The sequence below is a fragment of the Molossus molossus genome, unplaced genomic scaffold (genome assembly GCF_014108415.1).
Source record: "Molossus molossus isolate mMolMol1 unplaced genomic scaffold, mMolMol1.p scaffold_m16_p_23, whole genome shotgun sequence".
Classification (NCBI taxonomy): domain Eukaryota; kingdom Metazoa; phylum Chordata; class Mammalia; order Chiroptera; family Molossidae; genus Molossus; species Molossus molossus.
The window spans coordinates 6,920,121-6,943,788 of NW_023425359.1; the positions used below are offsets into that span (position 1 = coordinate 6,920,121).

Here is a 23,668-nt window from a genome sequence, read left to right on the forward strand (position 1 = left end):
GTGCTTCCCTGGTCTGCTGCCTCTGGCTCTTCTGGAACCGCTGTGATTCATAGTGCTTTGGGCTTCTGGGCTCTCATCTCGTTCTTGCGGGAGGTTCTATCCATCAGCAGAGGAGGGACTCAAGGCATTCGAGGGGCGGTGCCCTTGCCGCAGGAAGGGCAAGCAGGTGGCACTCCACTGAATTGGTACATGTACATAAACCATTGCAGGTTTTAATGCTCCACCGGAGATAATATCTGTAAATCACCCCAAACTTTCTCTTACTCCTAACGTAGTGTACTGTTGTAAATACAGCTTGGCAAGGGATATTAAAATTTACCGAATCATAAAATGTTTTATAATCCACACTCCTTGCTGAGGTTCCACAGATGATTAGAGAATAAATTCAGCTGGTGTCCCTTATTGCCACCTGGCATAAATCATCACCTTTCGGTTCGGAGTGGGACTGGCCTGCCCCTCAGTGGCCAGCAGAGAGCCTGGTGCACGGGAAGGCGGCCGGCTTTAGCTGACAAAGGGGAAGGAGCCGGGCTCCACTCCGTTAGGCAACACACAGGGTAGTCAAAAACCCCTTTAACTTTCTATGAGTCAGTTAACCAGCCTGTGATCAAGAGTGATGTCATTCATCCAAGTAACATTGATTTAGCTCTTTTCTGGGTCACATTGAGCCCAGGCACCGGGAGCACAAGATGAATCACATGAAGAGTGTCAGCAGATTCGACAGTTCCCCAAACACCTAATACACGAGGTTAAGTATTGTGAACGCGGAAGCACCATGGGCCTCTGAGGACTTGGAGGAGACTCAATAAATACTGGGGGATGTTGGTGGAGATAACATCTGAGCTGGCTTGAAGGGTAAGTTTTTCATGAGGAAGAGTAAAGGCAGATGGAATGTCAGAAAGACTCCAAAAGCTTGTGTGTGTAGTGTGTGCTTTCATAAAACACTTTCACTTCTGTAATGAAACACTGGTTAAGTGATTTGTCGAAGGTCGTGGCTGAATGACAGCAGAGCTGGAGTCTCGGGTGCACGGCGGAGGCTGGGAAAACATCTGGTATGCCGCACAGTGCTGTATTATTTAATGACTTACTGTGTAGGTTGTTTTGCTCGATCTGGTCAGACTTCTACGTGCACCGGCCCATTTTCGTTTAGAGCCTGTGATTATAAACAGCTGACAAGTGTAAGGGTGACAGAGGGTTCTATGGCCACCAGCATCACTTCACTGTAGGGAGTTGGCTATTCAGCTTCATCCTTCTGCCCGAAGAAAATTTCTGATTGTAAAGCCCAAGCATGTCCAGTCTGATCTTCATGAAAGATTGTCCCGTCAGTTCAGATTTGTGAGCCCAGTGTGTGGGTGGTAGAGTTTATGTCAGATGACATCGGAGGCTACACCTGAAGGGCATCTGACATGTGCTAGGTCAGTTTCATGGGGGAAAATGCTACTTGTATGGGCTTTGGAGAAAGTGTCAACAGCCCTCCTGATGCCTTTGTTCTGACCAACTGGGATAAGAGCGCATGACCTTTCACTCCACTTCTCTGGCCACCAGTCAACCGAGGACAGGTCCCTGGATACCCAGTTTCCTGTCTGGTTCGCATGACCCCCTGAAGGACCTGCACACGCAAGCTTGGTATCTATAGAATGTTGAGTGAAACTTTTATTAAATACACCAACAAAGTGATGTTAGCAAAAGAAAAGCATGAGGCAAGAGTAAGGAGGCAAAATTATAGCCCAAAGACGCAGATGCCTGAGAGGGCGGGGCAGTGCCAACCACAGGCAGAAGCTCCCAGCTCCCCTCTCCCTGCGTCCCATTTTATCTCCAAGACAGAGAAGCTTTGATGAGAGTAAGGTGAGTGGGAAGAGGGCCCCAGGAATACAAAAACCAGTTACTGGAAAGGCTGACTTTGGTGGGAGGTGCACTGTGTTAGCAATGACACGGCTGAAGCCGCAGCCACCTGCCCGTCGGAGCACATCCCAGTTCCCTTTGAGAGTCAAGACTTAGCTCAGCTCTGTCCTGTACCTTAGGGAAGACAGCACCTTACCCTTCATCCTCTTCTGCCGCCGGGATGGTAAGATGCCAGAGTGGGGCTCAGGAAGAGTGAAAGACTGTGTAAGGTGGCCTCTAGGATGTCACTGGGTGCGAGAGGAGGAAGCTCCTCTGAAATCCCCAGCACAATGGTGGAAAGTCCTGGGCATTTGGGGTTGAAGGGCAGGCTGGTAACAGTCCACTTATCTGCGATGTCTGTAAGCACAGATGCCTCAGGAATGTAGTTGGGGATGTTTGGAGAGCGAGGAGATGCTCCCCACCAGGCTCAGCTTGCAGTAATGATCGGCTGCATGCTGAAGCCAGCAGCGCCCCCCACCGGCTCTGGTCCTCTGCGGGGCCAATCCCTATTTGTTTTTCTGGCAGAAATACTAGGGAAGGTAAGTTCAACTCAGTGCCCCTGTAATCGTCATACCCCATGTGACGTCTCTCAACGAATTTTTATCAGATACACCCTAGTGTCTATCTCAGAGATCAATAACCTATACAGGCTCAGGCCCTCAGACCAAAGCATTTCCACTGTGCCGGAACCTCAACTGGAAGAGGCCCAACTGAAGACCTGGAAGCTGACCTCGTGCCCCCTGCTGCTGAAGAAAGGCGGAAGCACACCCCACAGGCAGGGGGCGCTCTAGCACAGACGAGCCTGCTTAGAGTCACTTGTACATCACCTTCGTTCCCAAAACTTGTAAGGCTGCTTTGTAAAAATTCACACAACACAATAAGATGCAGTTTTTTTAAAAATAAAAAGTGGGTTTAGAAATCAGGAATACAAGAGCAGGACAGATAAGATGAAGCCGGGCGTCAAGTCAGCACAAGAAGCACCTGTTGTGAGAAAGCTAAGTCCTGTTTGCTTGCAGAACCTAAGTGAGGCAGATTCTGACCTTGAAGTCAAATGAAGGCCATAGTGAATGCCCAGTCTAGAACATTCCTGCCCCAGGTGACTTCTGGAAAGCATGGGAAGAGTTAGAACAGCATTCTTTAAAGGTTGCAAGAGCATCTTAAATCCACTCCCAGCCGACAGGAATTCCGTCATGCGTATCAGTCACGGAGCTTCTGCTCCAACAGGCTAGAGCAGGTGGCGTGTTGCAGGGCCCTGAAGTCTGCCTCCCTGTGCCTTTTCACAGGGGAGTTCTGCTCAAATGTGAGAGGGTGTGTATTTGTGTGTGTGGTGGGGGCTGCTATTAGCCCCCCTCCCCAAGATATATGTGTTAAGTGCCATCTTATTTGGAAAAAAAAAGACTTACCGATGTGATTAAGTTACAAATCTTGAGATCACCGGATTATCCAGGATTATCCAGGTGGGTCCTAAATGTCATCATAGCTGCCCTTATGTGAGACAGGCAGGTTGGACACAGAGGAGGAGCTCTGGGAAGAGGGAACAGATGGATGTGGCTACAAGCCAAGGAATGGCAGCAGCCACCAAAAGCTGCAAGAGGCACCGAATGGACTCCCCTTGGGCGTCTGAAGGGCACGTGGCCCTGCCGACACCTTGATTTTGGCCCAGTGAAATTGTGGACTTCTTGCCTCCAGAACCGGGAGAATAAATTTGCTGTTTTAAACCACCAAGTGCATTATCATTTGTTATAGCATCTGTGGGAAACCGATACCGATTTCTAGGCACCTTTATGTTCTTGCCCGCTTAGTTATTTGTATGTCTTGATGGACATCATCATTCAATCTGCTGGTCGACTACACCATGCTAACCCTTTCAACACACGGGGCTCAGGATACATGTCCTGATGGGCTCTTCCAGGCAAATTCAGTCAACAGGCACCATCCAGAGTTATTATGAGGATTGAATGAGTTAATTATAAAGCCCTTAAAATAGGGCCTGGCACACAGTCATAGTGCATATACATATTTGTTAAATAGGAATAAATAAATAGAACGCTGTTTTGGGTACTGAGGTTCTAGCTCTTGTGATGCTTTTACGCTGTTGGCTCGTCAGGATCCAGATAACATTTTAAAATCAGTCTTGGGTTAAGCACATTTCCCTTTAGATCGTGCTCCCAGTTTTATATGAAAAGGTACGGTGAGATGTGTTAGATATCAAAAAGAGATAGTACAACTTTGAAGGATCACAGCTGTCTCACTGAGGAAAGAATGAAATAAATTACTCATGTTCTACAGCTTCTTTCTTTGGAGACAAAGGACTAATATTAAACCTGGTTTAGTCATTTGAGTTCCCTATTTGTTTAAAACTCTCTTGTTTATTTCTAACTGTATTTGAAGAACAGTAAATTATCTCCTTTCTTAACAAGGGAAATAGATGAAGGGATCCCCCACTAGACCAGGAGTGCAGACCAACACAGACCCAGGGTCCCCCCACTACACCAGGAGTGTAGACCAACACAGACCCAGGGGTCCCCATGAGACCAGGAGTGCAGACCAACACAGACCCAGGGGTCCCCCACTACACCAGGAGTGCAGACCAACACAGACCCAGGGGTCCCCATGAGACCAGGAGTGCAGACCAACACAGACCCAGGGGTCCCCAACTACACCAGGAGTGTAGACCAACACAGACCCAGGGGTCCCCCACTACACCAGGAGTGCAAACCAACACAGACCCAGGGTCCCCCACTACACCAGGAGTGTAGATCAACACAGACCCAGGGTCCCCCACTACACCAGGAGTGTAGACCAACACAGACCCAGGGGTCCCCCACTACACCAGGAGTGTAGACCAACACAGACCCAGGGGTCCCCATGAGACCAGGAGTGCAGACCAACACAGACCCAGGGTCCCCCACTACACCAGGAGTGCAGACCAACACAGACCCAGGGGTCCCCCACTAGACCAGGAGTGTAGACCAACACAGACCCAGGGTCCCCCACTACACCAGGAGTGTAGACCAACACAGACCCAGGGGTCCCCCACTACACCAGGAGTGCAGACCAACACAGACCCAGGGGTCCCCCACTACACCAGGAGTGCAGACCAACACAGACCCAGGGGTCCCCCACTGCACCAGGAGTGTAGACCAACACAGACCCAGGGATCCCCCACTACACCAGGAGTGTAGACCAACACAGACCCAGGGATCCCCCACTACACCAGGAGTGCAGACCAACACAGACCCAGGGGTCCCCATGAGACCAGGAGTGCAGACCAACACAGACCCAGGGGTCCCCCACTACACCAGGAGTGCAGACCAACACAGACCCAGGGGTCCTCCACTACACCAGGAGTGCAGACCAACACAGACCCAGGGGTCCCCATGAGACCAGGAGTACAGACCAACACAGACCCAGGGGTCCCCCACTACACCAGGAGTGCAGAGCAACACAGACCCAGGGGTCCCCCACTACACCAGGAGTGCAGACCAACACAGACCCAGGGATCCCCCACTAGACCAGGAGTGTAGACCAACACAGACCCAGGGGTCCCCCACTACACCAGGAGTGCAGACCAACACAGACCCAGGGTCCCCCACTACACCAGGAGTGCAGATCAACATAGACCCAGGGGTCCCCCACTACACCAGGAGTGCAGACCAACACAGACCCAGGGTCCCCCACTACACCAGGAGTGCAGATCAACATAGACCCAGGGGTCCCCCACTACACCAGGAGTGCGGACCAACACAGACCCAGGGTCCCCCACTACACCAGGAGTAGAGGCCAAGGTTTTAGTTCCAGGTCTGTTGCTATGTACTTGTGTGACCTTGATCAAATCCCTTAACCATTCTATGCTTCAGTTTCTTTGTGTAAGACTGTTTTTTAAAATATTTAAAAAATGTTTTAGTCCTTTTTCGTCTTGTAAATACCTAAAAATATTCTTTCTTTGGCTCATATTACACCACGATGTTTCCCTCCACATTTAGCTCCAAGGGCTTCAAACACTGATGGAAAATCTTCTAACAAAGACCGCTTGTCCATTTCTCATGTGCCTTGTTGATGTGGGCACAGCTCTCGCACACGAGCCCTGGTTCCCGGCGACGTGGGAAACGCAGGACCCACCAGCGGGCTGTCGTGTAGCCGCTGTGTGACTCGTGATGACCACGGTGCAGGTTTTCTAGGATGGCTGAGCGCGCGTGCTTTTCAGTGAAAATGGGATAGCTACAGGGGATTAACTTTTATACTCCCAAGTGGGTTTTCATATAAACACCTTTGGTAGTGTTGTTATGAGACCACATCTCGGTTTGGGGGGAGGTGGGTGGGAAACAGACATCGTTCTAAGCACAAGCACCGCCACCACCTGGTAACAATTCTGTCTCAGAAACACACTTAAACCAACTTTTAAAAAAAGGGCAAAGTTTAAGAATTATAAAATGGCCCTGGCCGTTTTTGCTCAGTGGTTAGAGCATCGGCCTGCGGTCCAGAGAGACCCAGGTTCGGTTCCCGCTAAGGGTGTGTACTTCGGTTGCAGTTTGTCCCCGGCCCTGGTTGGGTCGTGCGGGAGGAGGCCACTCGATGTGTCCCTTTCACGTCGATGTTTCTCTCTCCCTCCCATTCTATCTGAACAAAAAATGGAAAAATGTCCTCGGGTGAGGATAAAAAAAAAAAGTATTATAAAATGTAGGTAGTGAATATAGGTGTTTCACTGTATAATTCTTTCAACTTTTTGCATCTTGGAAATGTTTTAAAAACTGTCGAGAATGCAGGGCCCCTGATGGTAGAGAAGAGGCACTGCCTGGGCAGGCAGTGGGAGAAGTGGTCACTGTTCCAAGTGAACCTACTGGCCACTTGAGCAGCCTCTCTGCCTGGTCTTACCCTTTCCTTTCTCATTCCAAGGAGCGACGGACGCACACTACGCGGAACGGAGTCTAAGGCAGAGCTGGGCGACGAGCTTCCTCACCACATGTCCCACAGGCCTGAGCCAACAACTGCTCGCAGACGCCTTGCTGCCGCCAAGGAAAGGGGTATCTAATACTTGATTAAAACGAAAAAAGATGAACAGATACCTTTGTGGCGACCAAGAAAAACTGGGGATGTTTGGAGCATGCATTTATAAATGGGCGATGTGTTTCTCTTCATTTTTCTGAGTTAAAAATCAAAGATTTGAACGTTAGGATCACTGTGTTCCATTTGTCTTTTTTTTTCTACTCCTTTAAAAAAAAATTTTTTTTTTTATCCTCACCCGAGGACATTTTTGCATTTATCGTCAGATAGAGCTGGAGGGAGAGGGAAGAAGAGAGAGAAACATGGACGTGAGAGAGACATCGAGTGGCTGCCACCCACACGACCCCAACCGGGGCCGGGGACAAACTGCAACCGAGGAATGTGCCCTTATTGGGAACCAAACCCAGGTGTCTCTGGTCCATGGGCCAACCGCTGAGCCAAATCGGCCAGGGCTCTACTCCTCATTTTTTAATTGACCTTTTCTTTCTAATTGAATGCCTTTGAACCATGTTTTCCCCCTCCCCCTAACATTTCCAGGCTGCATCTGGTGGTCAACATCCTGTGGCTGCTCTGTGATGTGCCCCAACTGGTTATGTTGTTCTCACTTTGGATTCTTCTCTTTAACTAACTGTTGGTTTCATTGTCCTCGGGATAAATTACAACTCAGGAGGCCCTTCACAACCTGACCTTTATGTGATTTCCCAGTTTCACTTAAGAACTGCCTGACTATGCTGCATACCTGCAGTTCCGTGCACAAATGTCACACACTCTTTGCCCTCGAGGACTTTTTGTGCTTTGCTCTTGTACCAGGGATACTGGGAGGTTCCGTTCCTTTCCCCTCCTCTTGGAAGGTGGTCTCAACGTCTAGGACGGGCATAGGTGTTCCTACTCTGTATTTCCCTAGGACCCTACACTTGCCCATTAGAGCACTTACCACACTCGACTGCCGTTAGCTACGCACAATCCTAAATCCATCACTGCTCAGAGGGCCGTGTCTCACTCAGCGTCTGACACACAGTAGGTGCTCAGTAGTCTTTGTTTAATGAATAAATAATGAGTGAAAGGACAAATGAGTGAATCAGGGAGAGAGAAAAGGGGAAAGGTGACACTTAACAGTTTCATTGAAAGTGTACAATTCAGTTGTTTTTAATTATCTCTCTGGATCGGTCAATTTGAAAGGTAACTTAGTTACAGGGGAAGATATTGAATTGAAAGTTGACAAAAGCTTAGTTTATTCTAACTTTATTAAGAGAACAGTACTTCTGTTGTTACAAGAATACAAAATATTATTTTAAATATATTATTTAAAGCCAGTAATTTAACATTTAAATGAAAAGCTGTAAGCATGCCATAGGAACGAAGGAGATTTTTGTGTGTGAATCACGAATACAGGTTCCTCTCTTAATTTAAATGCTTACCTGAAGTGGTCTGCAATGTGTCAGCCTTCAGTGGTCTGCAATGTGTCAGCCTTCAGTGGTCTGCAATGTGTCAGTCTTCAGTGGTCTGCAATGTGTCAGCCTTCAGTGGTCTGCAATGTCTCAGCCTTCAGTGGTCTGCAATGTGTCAGTCTTCAGTGGTCTGCAATGTATCAGCCTTCAGTGGTCTGCAATGTGTCAGTCTTCAGTGGTCTGCAATGTGTCAGTCTTCAGTGGTCTGCAATGTGTCAGTCTTCAGTGGTCTGCAATGTATCAGCCTTCAGTGGTCTGCAATGTGTCGGTCTTCGATTATTGCACATCAGTCCCTTCAGCAACACCCTTGTGTTTGTGTGAGTTCCTGTATGTGTCTGTTTAGTTTCCTGTCTGTGGAAGAGGGGTGGTAGGTAGGGCTGGGGCTTCGAATGCCATACCCATCGCTTTCTCTTTCGGGAAGTATATTCAAATCTTCGCTTCATTTTACTCATCAGAATGAGGAGTTTGATTGCATTTGTGTCTTCTCTTTCTCAGATGGAGCTGGTCATGCCACAAATAGTAAAGAATAAAACTGTGGATAATAAAAGAAGTGTTTGGAATGACACATTCCGCTGAAATCAAATCAACAAATACAGTCGTCCCTCGGCACTTCGCGCTTTGACTTGCGTGGCGTCACTGTCGCTGTATATACAGTATCGTATTTGAAAAAACCGCATTAGAGTGACGCCGTGCAAGTCGGAGCGCGAAGTGGCAAGGGACGACTGTGTATGAAGAATCCTACTTCGCAGAAACTCATTTATCGCGGTGGAGTCCGCAACTGATTAACCAGACAGACGAGGGCCGGTTGGACTTACTAGGGCAGGCCCTGCACCATCGGAGACACAGGAGCCCTGGCCATAGTCCTCGTGGCACCAAACTCTAACCAGTTCCGGGGAGTCAGGCACAAACACACGGAATGGTGATATAAGACATGAACAGCTATAAAACACGAGCTAACGTAACAGAGGATAAAGGTTTTCAAATGGCTGTTCAAGACAGATGACCTTATTTTCCTAACCAGGAATCATAGCGGGGGCACAGTATCTGTCACTGGAACTGTCTCTGAAGATCCAGGACACAGGGCGCTGGGTACGGGGCCCTGGACGAGGGGCACTGGGCGGGCAATGGAGGGAGTGAGCACGACAGACTCAAGTGTTTGGAAAGTCTTCATTCCACAGAGAAGCGATGACCATCTGTGGCCAGGCAGAGAAGAGGCCGCTCCGGCCCGGGGGAGAGCACAGCACTCATCCGAGGTGAGGAGACTGTAGTGGAGAACGGGGCAGGGACGTGTCTGCAGAGAGGAATCAGGGCCACACCATGGAGGGCCACAGGAAAGCTCAGAGGGAAAGACGTTCCTCAGGAAAGACTGGAGGCTCCTGTGTCGACGACAGAAATGACAAGAAGCTCACAGGGACACCAGAGTGGGCTCTGCGGAGACGCATGGGCCCCGGAAGGACTGAAGGCCAGTGAGGAGGCTCTTAGGAACGTTTCAGGAGGGTGAGGGTCGAGCTGGGGTCCGAGTGACAGGAGACGAGGGACATTTTCAGAGAAAAGCTATCAGGAAAGGATTCTGCATGGAGAGAGGTTGGGGCAACAGGCACGGAAGATGAAGTTTTAGGAGAGGCGGAGAAGATCTGGAGCTTCATCTGTAAGTACCACGTGACAGAACGAGGAAGGAGTTGCCCCAAGCTCCCCTCCCCCAGCCCGCCTCCAGCGGCCGCCCCAGGACCCTAACAGACTGCTGTGATGCGGAAGTCGGACCGGACCGGACAGAGGACAGGTTGGAAACAGCCCCAGAGAGGAAGCTGAGTACAACTCTGAGATAGGAAGGAGGGAAGGAGGAAGGAAGACACCCAGACAGAGAAGTTCTGAAATGAAGAAGGGAGCTCGAGGAATTTGTAACACCTCGATTCTCAGCCAAGTGAATGCAGACATAGGAACAAGGAGTGTGGGGAAGCCTTCAGGCTTTTTGCCGGAGGTTCACTAGAGGTGACAAGACAGAAGTCCCACGACTACACAGGGAAGGCCAGTGCAAGCACTCGCTGTGAGCGACAGAGAAGACAGATGTGAGACTCCCCCAAACAGCTCTGACGAGGCCTGTTTGATAGAAGGGCAAGAAGCTGATGGATTCCAGGGACTGATGGAGGTGAGCTCAGCAGCGGCCTACAGGTTGCAGGTGCAGTTAAAAGAGAGGCAGGTAGGTCAGAAGTAGAAATCGAAGGTCTTGGGACTAGATGTAAAAACGGCAGCTAAAAGCAGGGCTGGTGGGAGGAAGGAAGCAGAATGGCTGGAAAGGGTAGAAATTGTCAGTGGGACAGACATCGGAGTCTGGGACCCCAGCAGGAGTGAGTTGCAGTGAGGTGTTAGAGACACAGAGAGCAGAACTCTGGATACAAGAACAACACAGATGTGGATGTCACCGGATGACAATAGCGAAGGATGCTGTGAGACATGTACTAGCGTCACAGAGGCATCAGAGGCCAGGGGATGGTTATGTACGGGCCCTATTTACTCGCAACAACATCTGTCTAATTTGAGAAGGATGTCTGTCTGAGTGCAGGAACACTAAGGCGCTTCTCTACCTCTTCAGAAGTCCTGAGACTTATAGATGGCACAGTCACTTCCAACGTCCCATTCCATCCTCTTGAAAAAGTGGACCATGGTGCTTTCCGTCAGCAGGCCACACAAGATGGCCAAGAAGGAGAGCTTTCGGTTGATGTTCAGTGTCACTGGAGAAGAAAAAGCAACTGATAAGTTCTTTAGAGTTATAAAGACAATAGCAGAAAAAATGGATACTCTCGGTTTTATAGTTGACAAGATAATAAGCATTATGATAAAAAGTATCAGGTAATAGCTCATTTAAAATAGCACTTCTCACAATGTGTGGGAAAATGAAGACAAACAGGGTGGCTTATCTCTCCCTCGGTATCGCAGAAATTGTCCTGACTTGACAACTGCCCGGCCGTGTAAATTTGGACAAATCATTCATAAAGTGGAGGTGATAAAGGCTGCCCTACTAACCCCACAGGACAGAGACAATGCATATGAAAACCAAATAGTACCATGTGGTTAAACTGAACACATACTAAATACGTGCTACATAGAAAGCACTATAGAAATGTTAGGCACTGTCATTATTCTATAAAGATTTCTATAAAAACTGTGATCTAGAAATAAAAGACTGTAAGCTTTTATATGTGTGGAAAGCTGAGAAGACAGAATAAAACACAAACATACCTCTAATTGCCTGAAAATTTGATGTAAGGACAAATACTTTAATGAGCCTCAGGCACAGTGGTGTGTATTCATGCTCCCAAATGACAGCTGGGATCAGCAGGAGTTTTCCGTAGCTAGACAACAACAATGCTTTCAGCAGCAAAACCAAGTTGGGTTTTTTTTTCGTTGTGATGGATCGTTCTACCCACAGGAAAGTAAAAATGCCAATAAAAAAGGCAGCTTGTTCTAAGAAGGAAACGGGGAATAAAAATATGAACGTCCCTATGCAAAAAAAACATATCCCCATGAACACCAACAAACCACAACCCCCAAATATAACCTATCAGCTGACTTCATTAAGAAATGCTTTATCAGATCAAAATTTTTCCCTTCCTCCTTCTGTGTCAAATCCTGCTAGTAAGATTTCAGAAATCATACTCGACAATTCTTCCATGAAGTATTTCATCATTCACTGAACAAAAAGGAACTCCATCAGAATTACAGTCATCAATTTTCTGAAGTTCCTTCTTAGAAGATTCTGTTTGACCAAATTACATAGGAAAACATTTTTTTTTTTGGTTCATTCTTCTACTATTTATTTTGAATGCTGTCACCTACGTTAAAACTTCCCTTATTGATTTTAACAAACTTTGAGTGCAATTCCTTATCCTTCCCGGAACTGTTTATAGACAGAGTCTGTGAAGCAGCTCACCTTTAGCAATGTAAAGAGGCTTTGCTTTAAAGCTTAAAATTATATTAGGTTCTACCTTTTGGCTTAGGTGATGTGTTTAAGGATATTTTAAGTATTACTATGAACATTTGGGAATGCTTAGCATACAGATAAAATTTAAAACCACGCGGCTAGCCCTGGCCGGTTTGGCTCAGCGGTTAGAGCGTTGGCCTGCGTTCTGGAGAGACCCAGATTCGGTTCCCGCTAAGGGCACGTACCTCAGTTGCAGTTTATCCCCAGCTCTGATTGGGTCATATGGGTGGCGACCACTCGATGTGTCCCTTTCATGTCGATGTTTCTCTCTCTCTCTCTCCCTCCCTCCCACTCTATCTGAACAAAATATCAAAAAATGTCCTCGGGTGAGGATAAAAAACAAAACAAAACACCACGGGGCTGGATGAGAGGGCAGACAGAAGAAAAGGGGACAGAAGAGGGCATCAGTCCAGAAATATGACACAAATTCAAATTCTGAAGAAAAGCACCTCTTGAATTTAAGAAATTTCGGTAGTAGTCAATTTCCCTGTATGCAATCAGATAAATAAGTTTTCCCTGTTAAATATATTGCATTAGTAGAATACAGTGGATAATGCCTGGCAATTATCAATCTGTTTTAATAAAGATGGGGCCCAGGTCATCTTCAAATTGGAAAGAACTTAAGTTTAAGAATTTTATCAAAAATAGTATGTCTCAAACTATTTTATAGAAACTCTTCAGTCTGACAATATTCATCAGATGGGTAAAGACCATTTAATCTGGTGGTATTTCCAAAGCATAGGTGTGGTAACAAATAAAAAGGTAAAAAAGCAGATAATTTAGAAAAACTCACTTAGCAGGTTAGTGGGGGAACTGAAAATTCAGTCTCAAGTTCTGTATTAACTAGCTCCTCTTACCATGTATCTTATTTTAATCACAAGAGCAAGTACTAGTTAACTAAGAATAGAAACCATGGCTTGTTCCTACCTAGAGAAGCAATTGCAAACATTCTATAGAAATCCCATTCCTTCGCGTATCTGATGAAGTCGTCAGGATCAGTGTTCTGGCTTGAATCTTGAAGCTGCCACCACCTCAGGTATGCTTCACAAAGCAGACAAAATATGCAGAGTTTTCCATGCATCTGGCAGTCAAAAGATCAGCTGGTCAATTAGGTGAAGCAGCACTTAATACCAATAGCTACAGACACAGTATGTATTTGTGGTTTTGAAAAATGTCCAATCTAGTAGCTTTTCAAATTCCAAATTGCCCATTTCAGTGCATAATTGTATTTAATCAAGTTTCATTTAATTAAACCAGTGGTTCTTAATTAGCAATGTCTTCATTAGAATCACATTGGGAGACTTTTCAAAATACCAATGTCTAGGCCCCATTACTGATTCAGTTTTTGGAGGTACATTCTAGACATGCATACTTTGTAACAGTTCTGGAAAGAGGGGGGATCTGAATGTGCACCCCTAGTTAAGAATCACAGCTTTAAATAGTAGTTCACCCTTCATTAAATTTTCAACATTTGTCCTATAGACAGAATCAAACACAGAATTTATGTGATTTGTGGGTAGATGAAGTAGCAAAAGAGAAATGATTTAACCTGAAGATTCCATGATATTGCATAAGAAACTACTGGTCTCAACATTAATTTTTAAAAATGCCCCTAGACTGGATGAATACAAATTAATATCTTGAAAAACAGCACGTAAAAGGTGCAAGTCAGATGGAAAAGGGTGTGAAATTTTTAGCAAAAACAGGAAATATTAGGCAACAAGAATTGTTTTTTCCTACCTATTTCTCCTATGGGTTGAACTTTATCAATACAAATTGGAAATGGTGTGTGCAAACTTGATGGGGAACTCAAGAAGTTAAAAATGTTTTAGTTCTAGACATATATTTAATAGGCTTGGCAATTAAAGCACGTAGAAAGCTATTGTTCCAGGGATTGGAATGTATGACTGGACCTGCTCTGACTTCAGGAAACCTTTGTGCCCCAGGAGGACTGCAAGCCACCAAGACGGTGTCTGAGCTATTGTGTGTGTTCCAGGGACAGACCGTCAGCCAGCCACCCAGGATACAGATAAAGAATCACCAGTCAGCAGACGAAGGGAAGCTCGGAAAATCGCCAGGCTGCACCTCTTATCTGATTAACCTCTTCCCCTGAATTCCAAACCCCTTACCTACTTTCTCCTGAATTATAAACCCTTTACCTATACTTTTCTTCTCCTTATAAAAAGGGTCAGCTTGGAGTGAGCAGTAACATGATCTTTTTAGGGTACATAACCCACCAGCTTCTCAGATCGCTGGCCATCTGAATAAAGTGCTCATAAAGATTCAATCCTTGTCTCTACTTACTGGTTCTGGTAATGACAGGTAGCAGAATGCCAAGGTTTCAAACCCACTATAGTCCTGGGACAGGCGTCAGTGTGAGCTCCAGCCAGCACACTGGTTCTGCACTGTGGAGTTTTGAGAAATACTAATGCCTGGACCCCGTCTCCAAAGATTCTGATTTAATTCGCTTTGGTTGAGGCTTTGACTTGGAAGGATTAACCACAATCCCCTCCCTCCCTTCCAGGTGATTCCAATGTGTAGCAAAGTTTGAGAATCAATGCTCTAGTAATTTAAAAACTACCCTGGTTATTTAACTTGGGGGAGAGGGACACAGGAATAAATACATTTCACTGTTACTGTCCATGGTAGCCCAAATTCAGGACACCCAGTTAAATATGAGTTTCAGATAAATAATTTTTTTTGTATACGTATGTTTGATGCACTATTTGGGATATATATTAAAACTTACTTGTTGTTTATCTGATTTTCAAATTTAATTGGGTGTCCTGTATTTTATCTATCAGTCCAACCCAAAACTACCGAAGTGTTCAAATTCAATACACTGAATGTATATTTTGAAAAATCCAACTTTATAAATTAGGACTTTTCTGATTAAGTTCAATGTTGTTATTCACCTCATGCATTGCCTTAAAGAGCAATGTATAAAATGGAATTAATTATGTTTTAAAAAAATTTTCTTTTAATGTTTGCTTATTTCTTACAGGTGCAAATCTCTTCCTACTTGGATATATTTAATTTTGTTCTATTAAAAATAATTGATGTCTGTTTCAAAAGGTAACTTACTAAAAGGCAACCTAGATTATAGCTTGCCAGTTTCTTACCAGTGACCACATTCTTAAATATTCACTACACATTGTGCACTTAAAAAAAAAAGATTATTTCTAGAAACTTGCACACATTGTCAAGTAAAACACCCACTCACATTAGGATTTCTGTATTAATAAAATGTTCTGTAATTCTGTTCAAAATTACTATTCTTTTAAAACACAAAAGTATCAAGAAATATTAGAAACAAATGATCATAACTTACGTTTATTTTAGTATTGAAAAGAATATGCCTGTAGGCCTGGGCTTTGCATAGAATAGCATTAATCAAAATTATAACAAGATCATACTCGATATATTTGTCTACAGGTTTCTGGCAGGATTTCTGAAATAATGCAAAATTATATTAGAACAAGCAAATTCATACATTTTGAACTCTTAAGGATTTCAAAATAACAATCTATTTTAGACTTGTATAGCAATAAGGCCATGTCAGCATTTATTTAAATAAGTTTTCATCCAGATACAAATTGTTCATCTATTCAAGACATGCTTTCAGAAATAACTAAATGCAATCTCCTAGGCTAGAAATATTAATCTCTTAATCTCATAGTTAAGAAGTTAAAAAGATACTTGATTTAAAGACTAATTTTAGCAGGAAAGTATCCAAAAAAATTCTACTGAAAGTAGAATTGAAAATTTGTAGGATTTGTTATAAATTTATAATGTACTTTCACTGATCATTGTTGCCTGTTGGCCAGACAGCCCCACCTTTGTGTTTCTCGAAACATGATTTGGAGAAAAGGGTCCAGAGAACTAATCCTGCACCCAGAACTTCTGAGAGCTACAAGTGCATAAAGAATGTGGCAGTGCCAACAATCCTAGGGTGGCCTCCAAGAGAAGCCTTTTTTCCTCCCAGAACACTGGAGAGTACCAGCTGTGTGTAATAAGTGGGGTTGTGCAGCCTGGTTCTAGGTTATCAAATCAAGGCTTTCTGGGTCAATTCCTAGTAAATGTGTGTTTTTGGATACATGTGATTACCATGTTATCAAATCCCAACACCACTAGAACATAAAATGCAGGTGTAACCCTGGCCAAGTAGCTCAGTGCTTAGAATGTCGTCCCGATATGCCAAGGTTGTGGGTTTATTCCCAGTCAGGGCATATGCAAGAATCAACCAATAAATGTATCAATAAGTGGAACAACAAATTGATACTTCCCTCTCTCTCTCAAATCAATTAATAATTTTTTTTAAAAATATAGGAACAAGCTCACTAGAAGTGAACTTGAAACAGTATTAGTTATAAAGTTTCATCAATAATAGCTACCATTCAAACACAAAACATTTTGAAACTTTGAGAGGATGAAAGAGAAATAGAAAAAGTGATATATATGCACACATACTAGGATGGCCTTTTAATTACATCTAAGTGGTGAAGAAATATGAAGTGCACTCAAGAGTAGTAACCCTGCACCACCAGATTCACTTCCAATTTACAGTCTCTCCACTTCATTCATGTCACTGCAAGATGTGAGTACAGTATGTTTTTCCAATTATCAAGTGAACCAATGAAAGGAGATTTGCCTGCCTGGCCAGTGTGGCTCAGTGGACTGAGCTTCAGTCACATGGACTGAGGGGTCCCAGTTCAATTCCCGGCTTTCGGGCTCGATCCCCAGTAGGGGGCATTCAGGAAGCAGCCCATCTATGTTTCTCTCTCACATTGATGTTTCTCTCTCTCTCTCTCTCTCTAAAGAATCAATAAAAACATATATATTTTTTAAAAAAAGGCTGTGGCAATACCTCAAATTTAAACCACCTAATAAAGCTGAGGCATGAGAGGTTAGTAATTTTGCAGCTTTTTAGCTGAGCAAAGAGTAAGCCAGTGTCTAAACAGAAGCCACAGAATCAGAAATTCTACATTTATGACAAAGGTTTTTCTAGATCTCCTCCCTGTGCCACTCATGTGGAGAACATGTCCTCTCTTCATATGAAAGAGACAAGAAGACCAGAAATGCTACTTATTTTAAAAATGAAACTGCTAACTGGTTAAGGGTCCTCTCTCTAAAACCCATCTTCTATATACAGCATCACAGGTCTAAGATAGGACTTAGACAGTTTTAGAAGGAGGTAGGCAGAAACCACCAGCAGGTTATTCCTTTTGCAATCACTTGTCTGACAAATGCTTCTGGAGTGGACCCCAGATGGCATTCAGGGCCTACATGAGGTTAGTGCTCACAAATGTAAGGTATTTCCTCTCAACACTACAGCTGAAAAGGGTGTAGGAACAGATCAGACAATATGTTGGATTTAACCAGATTTGAAATTCTTCCTAGTGAGGGAAACCATTTGAGAGGAACATAAATCGAGGAGGATGCATGCAATAAATAGGTACACATTCACACCTTGTCTACTCCCTTGTATGTAATCACCAGGAGATCTGAAACACACAAGAACATACTGATTGCCTATCATGTGACAGGTTCTCTGCTAATGTCCTCAATTTTGTGACTTTTTAAACATAAGATCATTCCCTATAAATAGACTATGAATACCTTGAGAGCAAAATTATTATTTCCTCATGTTTAAATTTTTGAATACCAATGTCTAGCATGGTGCTTTGCACACAATATTGTACGTTCAATAACCACAATGGATGGAACCTAAAAAAATATTTCAGAATTTAATATGGGTAAGAATGCTAACACTTGTCTATCAAGGGGAGAATATCCAAAAATAAAATAGCTTTAGTGTGAACCCAAATGTCAACCTAATCCGATCTTGAAACTTCTTTGTACAACACCTACAATCCCTCTGCGCCCGAGGCCCGTTTGCCAGGTTAGGTCTCACCAGCAAACATGACCGATTCAGAGAAAAACTGTACGGTAGTGAGTCTTCTATCACCAAAGGTATTCATATAAAGGTTTGACAGACTTTGGACGGGTCTGTCAAGCAACTGAAGACTGTACTAGAAGATCCTGAAACTTGATTTGTATCACCCTGAAAAGCTGGTCCAGATTGGTCCCCAAATCTCGCCACGCCACTTTCTTCCCAAGGACACCCCCGCTGACAACTCACGCAGATGGTTATCTTCAGCACGCCGTGGCTGTAGTCTCGGTACAACTCCTTGGCCTCTTGATTGCATTCGATACATCTGTACTGGCAGACGGCCGAGGCGGCAGCAGCAGCAGCAGTAGGAGTCGCTGACACCTCTTCGGTGTTCTCCTGGTCCGCTGTCACCCCCTCCGGATTCCTCTTGCCGGGCCGTAGCCCACCCCGCCCACCAGTGCCCATTTCCACGCAACTGAGACCCAGAACTTCCGATACAGTGGCGGGGCAGACGTCAGACGCCAGACCGGAAAGTCTGCGTCGCGCGGTGCTTGCTGGAATTCGTAGTCTCCACATCCGAGAGGGGCCCCGAGGCTGGTCCAGCCTGGACTACAACTCCCAGCAGTCAATGCCTATTTCCTCTCCTCCCCCGTTTCACCGCCCACAGGCCCGCCGCGGGTTAAGTCTAGGAGGCCGCTGCGCGCGGCGAGGGCTGCCGCACATGCGCCTTGAGGGAAGATGGCACCTGCCGGCTGCTGCTGCTGCTGCTGCTGCTGTTGCGGCTGGGGAGGCGCTGTGGCCGCCGCGGGCGCCGCCCGGCGCGTCCTGGTGCTGCTGCTGCTGGGGATCCTGCCCGCCGGGCCGTGCCCGGTCGCCTTGGCCACCGAGCATTATACGCCGCTATCTCTGCTCAAACAGGAGCTGCAGCACCGGCAGCAGCAGGAGGCCCCGGCGGGCGGCGGCTGCAGCCCGCTGTCTGGGGACTGGGGGGACCAGTACTCTGCCGAGTGCGGCGGTGAGTGGGCGGCGGCGGGCGGGCGTCCGGGTCGCCGCGAGGCTGGCGGGGCCATGGGGGCTGCGGGCCGCCGGGGTCTCTCCGACGCTGGCCGCGGCGTGTGCTCCTGCGTGAGCCGGCTCCGCGAGCTGTCACTCCGGGGCTGCTTCCCGCCGCTCGCACCCTCGCCGCTGCGCGCCCTCCTCTCAGAGCCTCTTTGGGAAGGGCAGTGAATAGAGAAAAGCGCTGACAACATGCTCCCGGGGCCAGGGCGGCCTCTCCGGAGCCCTAGCAACTGTGGAAAGTGTTGTGGAGGAGATGGCAGGTGTCCGGGGCAGCCCCTGTTCCCGTTCGGACCCCCATAGGTGCCGTGGGAACCAGGGAGGGACTGACGGACGGAGGAGGACGCGGGCCCAACTGCAGGGCCCGCACCCGGAGGAGGGATGCCTGGCCCATGTTACACCTGGAAATCAGGTTTCCTGCCTGCCCGGGCCGATGGCTTGTATTAGACGCAGCCTCTGAAAATTCGATCCCTGGAAGAAAGAAGAGAACAAAAGAGCAAGCCCGTTTTATCTGCTCGCTGACATCTTGCTTCCGGTTGTTTGTTAAGATTGACCTGTGATCTGTCAGGTGTTTCCCAGAAGGTAAAAAGGGCCATGCAGGCCTTGAGCCTGCGTAAGTGTCAGAGCTGTGTGTGTAGTGAAACTGGGCCAACTCATTCATTGAGATAGGGCGCTGTTGGCCTCAGTCTGTAAGTCATGAGAGATGCGGCCAGGGCAAAATACATGTGTACGTTTTTGTTTTGAAGTTCTGCAGTGGATGTTTTCACCCTTCAGTCCCCTCCCTCCCTCCCTCCCCCCCTTTTCCCTTCCCTCCCTCCCCTTTCCCTTCCCTTGTGTGAGTTGCCTTAAGGCTAGCTTTGAAAAAGTCTGGGTCTCACCTAACTCACTTTATGAGGTTGCTTTTATGGCCCAGACAGCAGTGTTTAGCATTATGTACCTGGAAGACAATTGTTTTTTAGTTAAGATGAGATGTCAAGATTAGCACACTCTGATTTCCTTTTAGCATAATCTGACTTCCTTGAGGAAGTCTCACTCACTGAGGGGTATGTGACTTATTGTGTAGCAGGCCTTGGCTAGTAACAGTATGAATACAGGGCCAACATTGTATAGTGCAAAAAGAATGGATTTTACCTCTGTCGCTTTCTGTGACTCTGAACAAATTAATTGCCTGTCTTTGCAAACTTGCCTCCTCTGTAAGTTGAAGACACTATTTCTTAATTATAGGGTTTTCTTTTCTTCATAAGAGTACCACGAGGAAAACGAGAAATAGCTAACATATATTGGGAGCTTGCTGTGTGCCCCATGCTGTCGTAAGAGCTTGAGGTCAATTAGCTGCTTCTCTTAGTCTGTCACAACACCAGTGACTACCTCATTGAATGGTAGGTAGCTCCTTGTCTCAGATGAAACCCAGGCACATCCCTTTCCTGAAGTCCCACAGCTGCAGAAGGGGAGCTGAGGTGGTTAGGCTCCAGATAAAACTGTCTTAAACACTAATTGGTTGTAGGTAGGGAAACACATCTGTAGTATTTACTAGCAAATAGTGTGTATTGTGTAAATCTTCATTTCCCCTTCCTTCCTATAGTCATGTGATGCTCACTGGTTACAGTAGACCCAGATTCTAGACAATGAAATATACAAATCGATTTATACTATGAAATCAATTGATATCATTGATCCAGGTGGCTCATTTCACTCTGTGGCATCAGGCTTATGCCAGTGTTTTTAAGAGTCCTCATTTGAGCCAACTCTGACCTGTACTTTCCCCCCAGATGAAGATTGATGTGGGTTTTCATAAACTAGGCATTTGGAGGAATCATCCAGTCCATTCCGCAATTCCCTCACGTATGGACACCATTATCTAATGTTCTCTGCATTAGAGGATGGACACTGTGCTAGGAGGCTTTAATCATAACTATTTCACAGTTTCCATTTTCTTTTTATTTCCCCCATGTAGTACTTCTTTTCTTAACTTGGACTTTAAAGTGTGCTGTTGCAAATGAGTGGCATTAAGTCTTTCAGACAGCCTCCCTGGCTGACGGGAATGTGCCGTAGCTGCTGACAGGTGCTAACGTGGCTAACGTGGCTTTGCCACTGTTGTCAGCCCCAGTAAATAATTCCCAGAGTCAACTGCTTGTGCTAGTCGGGGCTCCAGCTGGTTCCTGTGACTTTACTGCCTGCAGCATGTGTGGTGGAAACTCCGGAATGTCTCATTTCTCCTTCCTTATCCTGGACAAGCAGGCAGACGCCACACCCTCTGAAACCCGCACTAGCCCCTCTCTGCCCTAAGAAGAACAGATGTAGGAACAAATTCAGGATTTACAACTAACTATCACAGCCCAAGGGGCTCATGTCCTGTATCCAGAACCCCCATATGATCAACATAAAGGGTCTAGATTAGTGCCAGGATCCAGAACTACTCAGTTCTTCAGAATCAGACAGACTTGACCTCACCAACTATTATCATGCCATTGGACTTGGTGGCCTGTGTGTCCACAAACCTGTCCGTGTCAAGCCAGTCCCCGTACAGAGGGCAGACACAATAGCATGACCGCTTACAGAAGCCTTCCCACAGCTTTTGGATTCAGATGGATGAGTCAGTGCCTGCTTGGGTCTAAATCTGAATACTGCTACTGAGCTGTATATGTATTCTCTTAAGACAGAACCCCAGTGATCGGGGGCCAAAGACCACGGCTGGTGGTAGCCCATTGGACTGAATAGCACACTGGCAGTGGCTGACCACACTGTGTGGACCACCAGTAAGTGGAATCCAGGCTTGGAGTAGCTGGACGTCAGTGGGCTGAGCCCCACGAAGGTCCAGCTGCAGAGACGGCAAGTGCGGATGATCTGGGTGCTGGTCTCTTCCTGAGCATGACTTACCCAGGCCCCTCTGCTGGTCTTCTCTAGCTCATTTTTACCTGCACTTTTTATTTGAAAAGCATGTACAGCCACAAACTTCTGATTGTCTCTCTGTTTTCTTATGGTGAAAATAACCTTACTCTTTTTTTAAAAAATGAAGACTGTAGCCCTGGCCTGCTCAGCAGTTGGAACGTTGGCCTGCGGTCCAGAGAGACCTGGGTTCGGTTCCCGCTAAGGGCACGTACCTTGGTTGCAGTTTGTTCCTGGCCCTGGTTGTGCAGGTGGCAACCACTCGATGTGTCCTTTTCACATCGATGCTTCTCTCTTTCTCTCTCTCTCTTCCTCCTACTCTATCTGAACAAAATATGGAAAAATGTCCCCAGGTGAGGATTAAAAAAGAAAAAAAAAGACTGTAATGTACATATTTTTCAAATAAAAATAAATTTTTCTTGTTACCTTTGCCCTGTTATTAGTTTGGAATTGTGGGAAGAAATAATGAACAGAAGTTTTTCCTCAATTCTTTCCCTCAGTTTTAAACTTGTAAACACTATGTACATTCTTTTTTAATGCTCATGATACTGAAGTAGGTACTGTTTTTATTCCCATTTTATCTAAGGTGAAACTGAGGCAAAGAGAAGTTAGGAGAGGTTACACAGTAGAGTAGAGACAGGATTTGAACCTGGCTTCCTGAGCATTTATTTGTGCCTTATCTCCTCTGTAATGTTTACATATTAGTAATTTCTTACTAATATTAGTGATAAATTCCAACATCCTTAAGCATTGTTTGTTATAGATTATATTTTTAAATAACTTCTAGAATTTAATATTTACATACATAAGGATGCTTCGCTGACCCTAATGTTTTGCCCTCTAGAGCTAGGATGGTTCTGTTGTTTGACCGAAGAGCTTCTTCTGTGCCGCTAGATGCCACTCAATGTCCTCAGACCCTGGGGACACAGCACAGCTGGCTGAGTTCCCGAGAACCTGTGCTCTGGTGTGCGGAGAAGGCAGTCTGTGGCAGGCCTGGAGCTAAGTGCCCTGAATAAAGAGCAAAGTGAGGAGGCCATGAGCGGTGGCCAGGGAAGGCCTCTGGTCAGGTGACATGCACAGGGACTTGGAGAGAGTGAGATTTGGAGAGATGTTAGTGATACCTTAATTTGACACCCTAATGTAACAGAGCTGATCCATTAATGTCTGATTGTTTCCAAAAATCCTTTTGTTTTTCTTCTTTGAAATTGTAGTATTAATAAGAACAGTGCATTTTTGTGATTTTTTTTTTTTCTCTTTTTATTGCCTTCTTGAGATCCTGTCTATTCCTACGTGAGGTAGTGGTTGTACTTTTTCTTTATTCTAGTTTTCAAATAAACTAACTGGTGACTACCTGCACTTAATGCCTCAGTCAAGTTCAGTGAGTAATTTATAACCTGAAGTCATTTTCTTTAGCTTGTTGACATGAATAACCCCAGATTTGAGTTTATTTCTCTATCGTTCGAGGAAAGAGCATTTGTGACTGTTTGCCTGATTTGGGAGTTAATTGCAGAAAAATAATGAAGT

The 23,668-nt window shown here is 45.7% G+C and overlaps 2 protein-coding genes across 9 annotated transcripts in view; one reads left to right on the forward strand and one right to left on the reverse strand.

Annotated features, from left to right (window-relative positions):
- Positions 1-7,868: 7,868 nt before the first annotated feature.
- ARV1 (ARV1 homolog, fatty acid homeostasis modulator) lies at positions 7,869-18,692 on the reverse strand. 4 transcript variants are annotated; one of them, XR_004961416.1, is made up of 7 exons: positions 18,452-18,692; positions 15,641-15,760; positions 13,237-13,390; positions 11,568-11,792; positions 10,913-11,059; positions 8,301-8,862; positions 7,869-7,915 (listed from the first exon to the last, which is right to left on the reverse strand). XR_004961416.1 is itself a non-coding variant. In XM_036277468.1 (6 exons), the coding sequence occupies exons 1-5, from the start codon at positions 18,665-18,667 to the stop codon at positions 10,917-10,919; spliced, it is 858 nt and encodes a 285-aa protein (XP_036133361.1). In that variant the 5' UTR covers positions 18,668-18,692; the 3' UTR covers positions 8,200-8,681; positions 10,913-10,916. The 4 variants fall into 4 exon arrangements, 3 of the variants coding, with proteins under 3 accessions (XP_036133361.1, XP_036133360.1, XP_036133362.1); XM_036277468.1 differs by lacking the exon at positions 7,869-7,915 and having other exon boundaries at positions 8,200-8,681; XM_036277467.1 differs by lacking the exon at positions 7,869-7,915 and having other exon boundaries at positions 8,200-8,862.
- Positions 18,693-18,910: 218 nt separating this feature from the next.
- Positions 18,911-23,668, forward strand: part of TTC13 (tetratricopeptide repeat domain 13) — an 83,872-nt gene continuing 79,114 nt past the window's right edge. For 3 of the 5 annotated variants that reach the window (XM_036277358.1, XM_036277362.1, XM_036277357.1), the window contains exon 1: positions 18,911-19,217. In XM_036277358.1, coding sequence (XP_036133251.1) covers positions 18,941-19,217 — 277 coding nt within the window. In that variant the 5' untranslated portion in view covers positions 18,911-18,940. The remainder of the gene's footprint in view (positions 19,218-23,668) is intronic. The other 2 variants (XM_036277361.1, XM_036277359.1) reach the window with 1 other exon arrangement.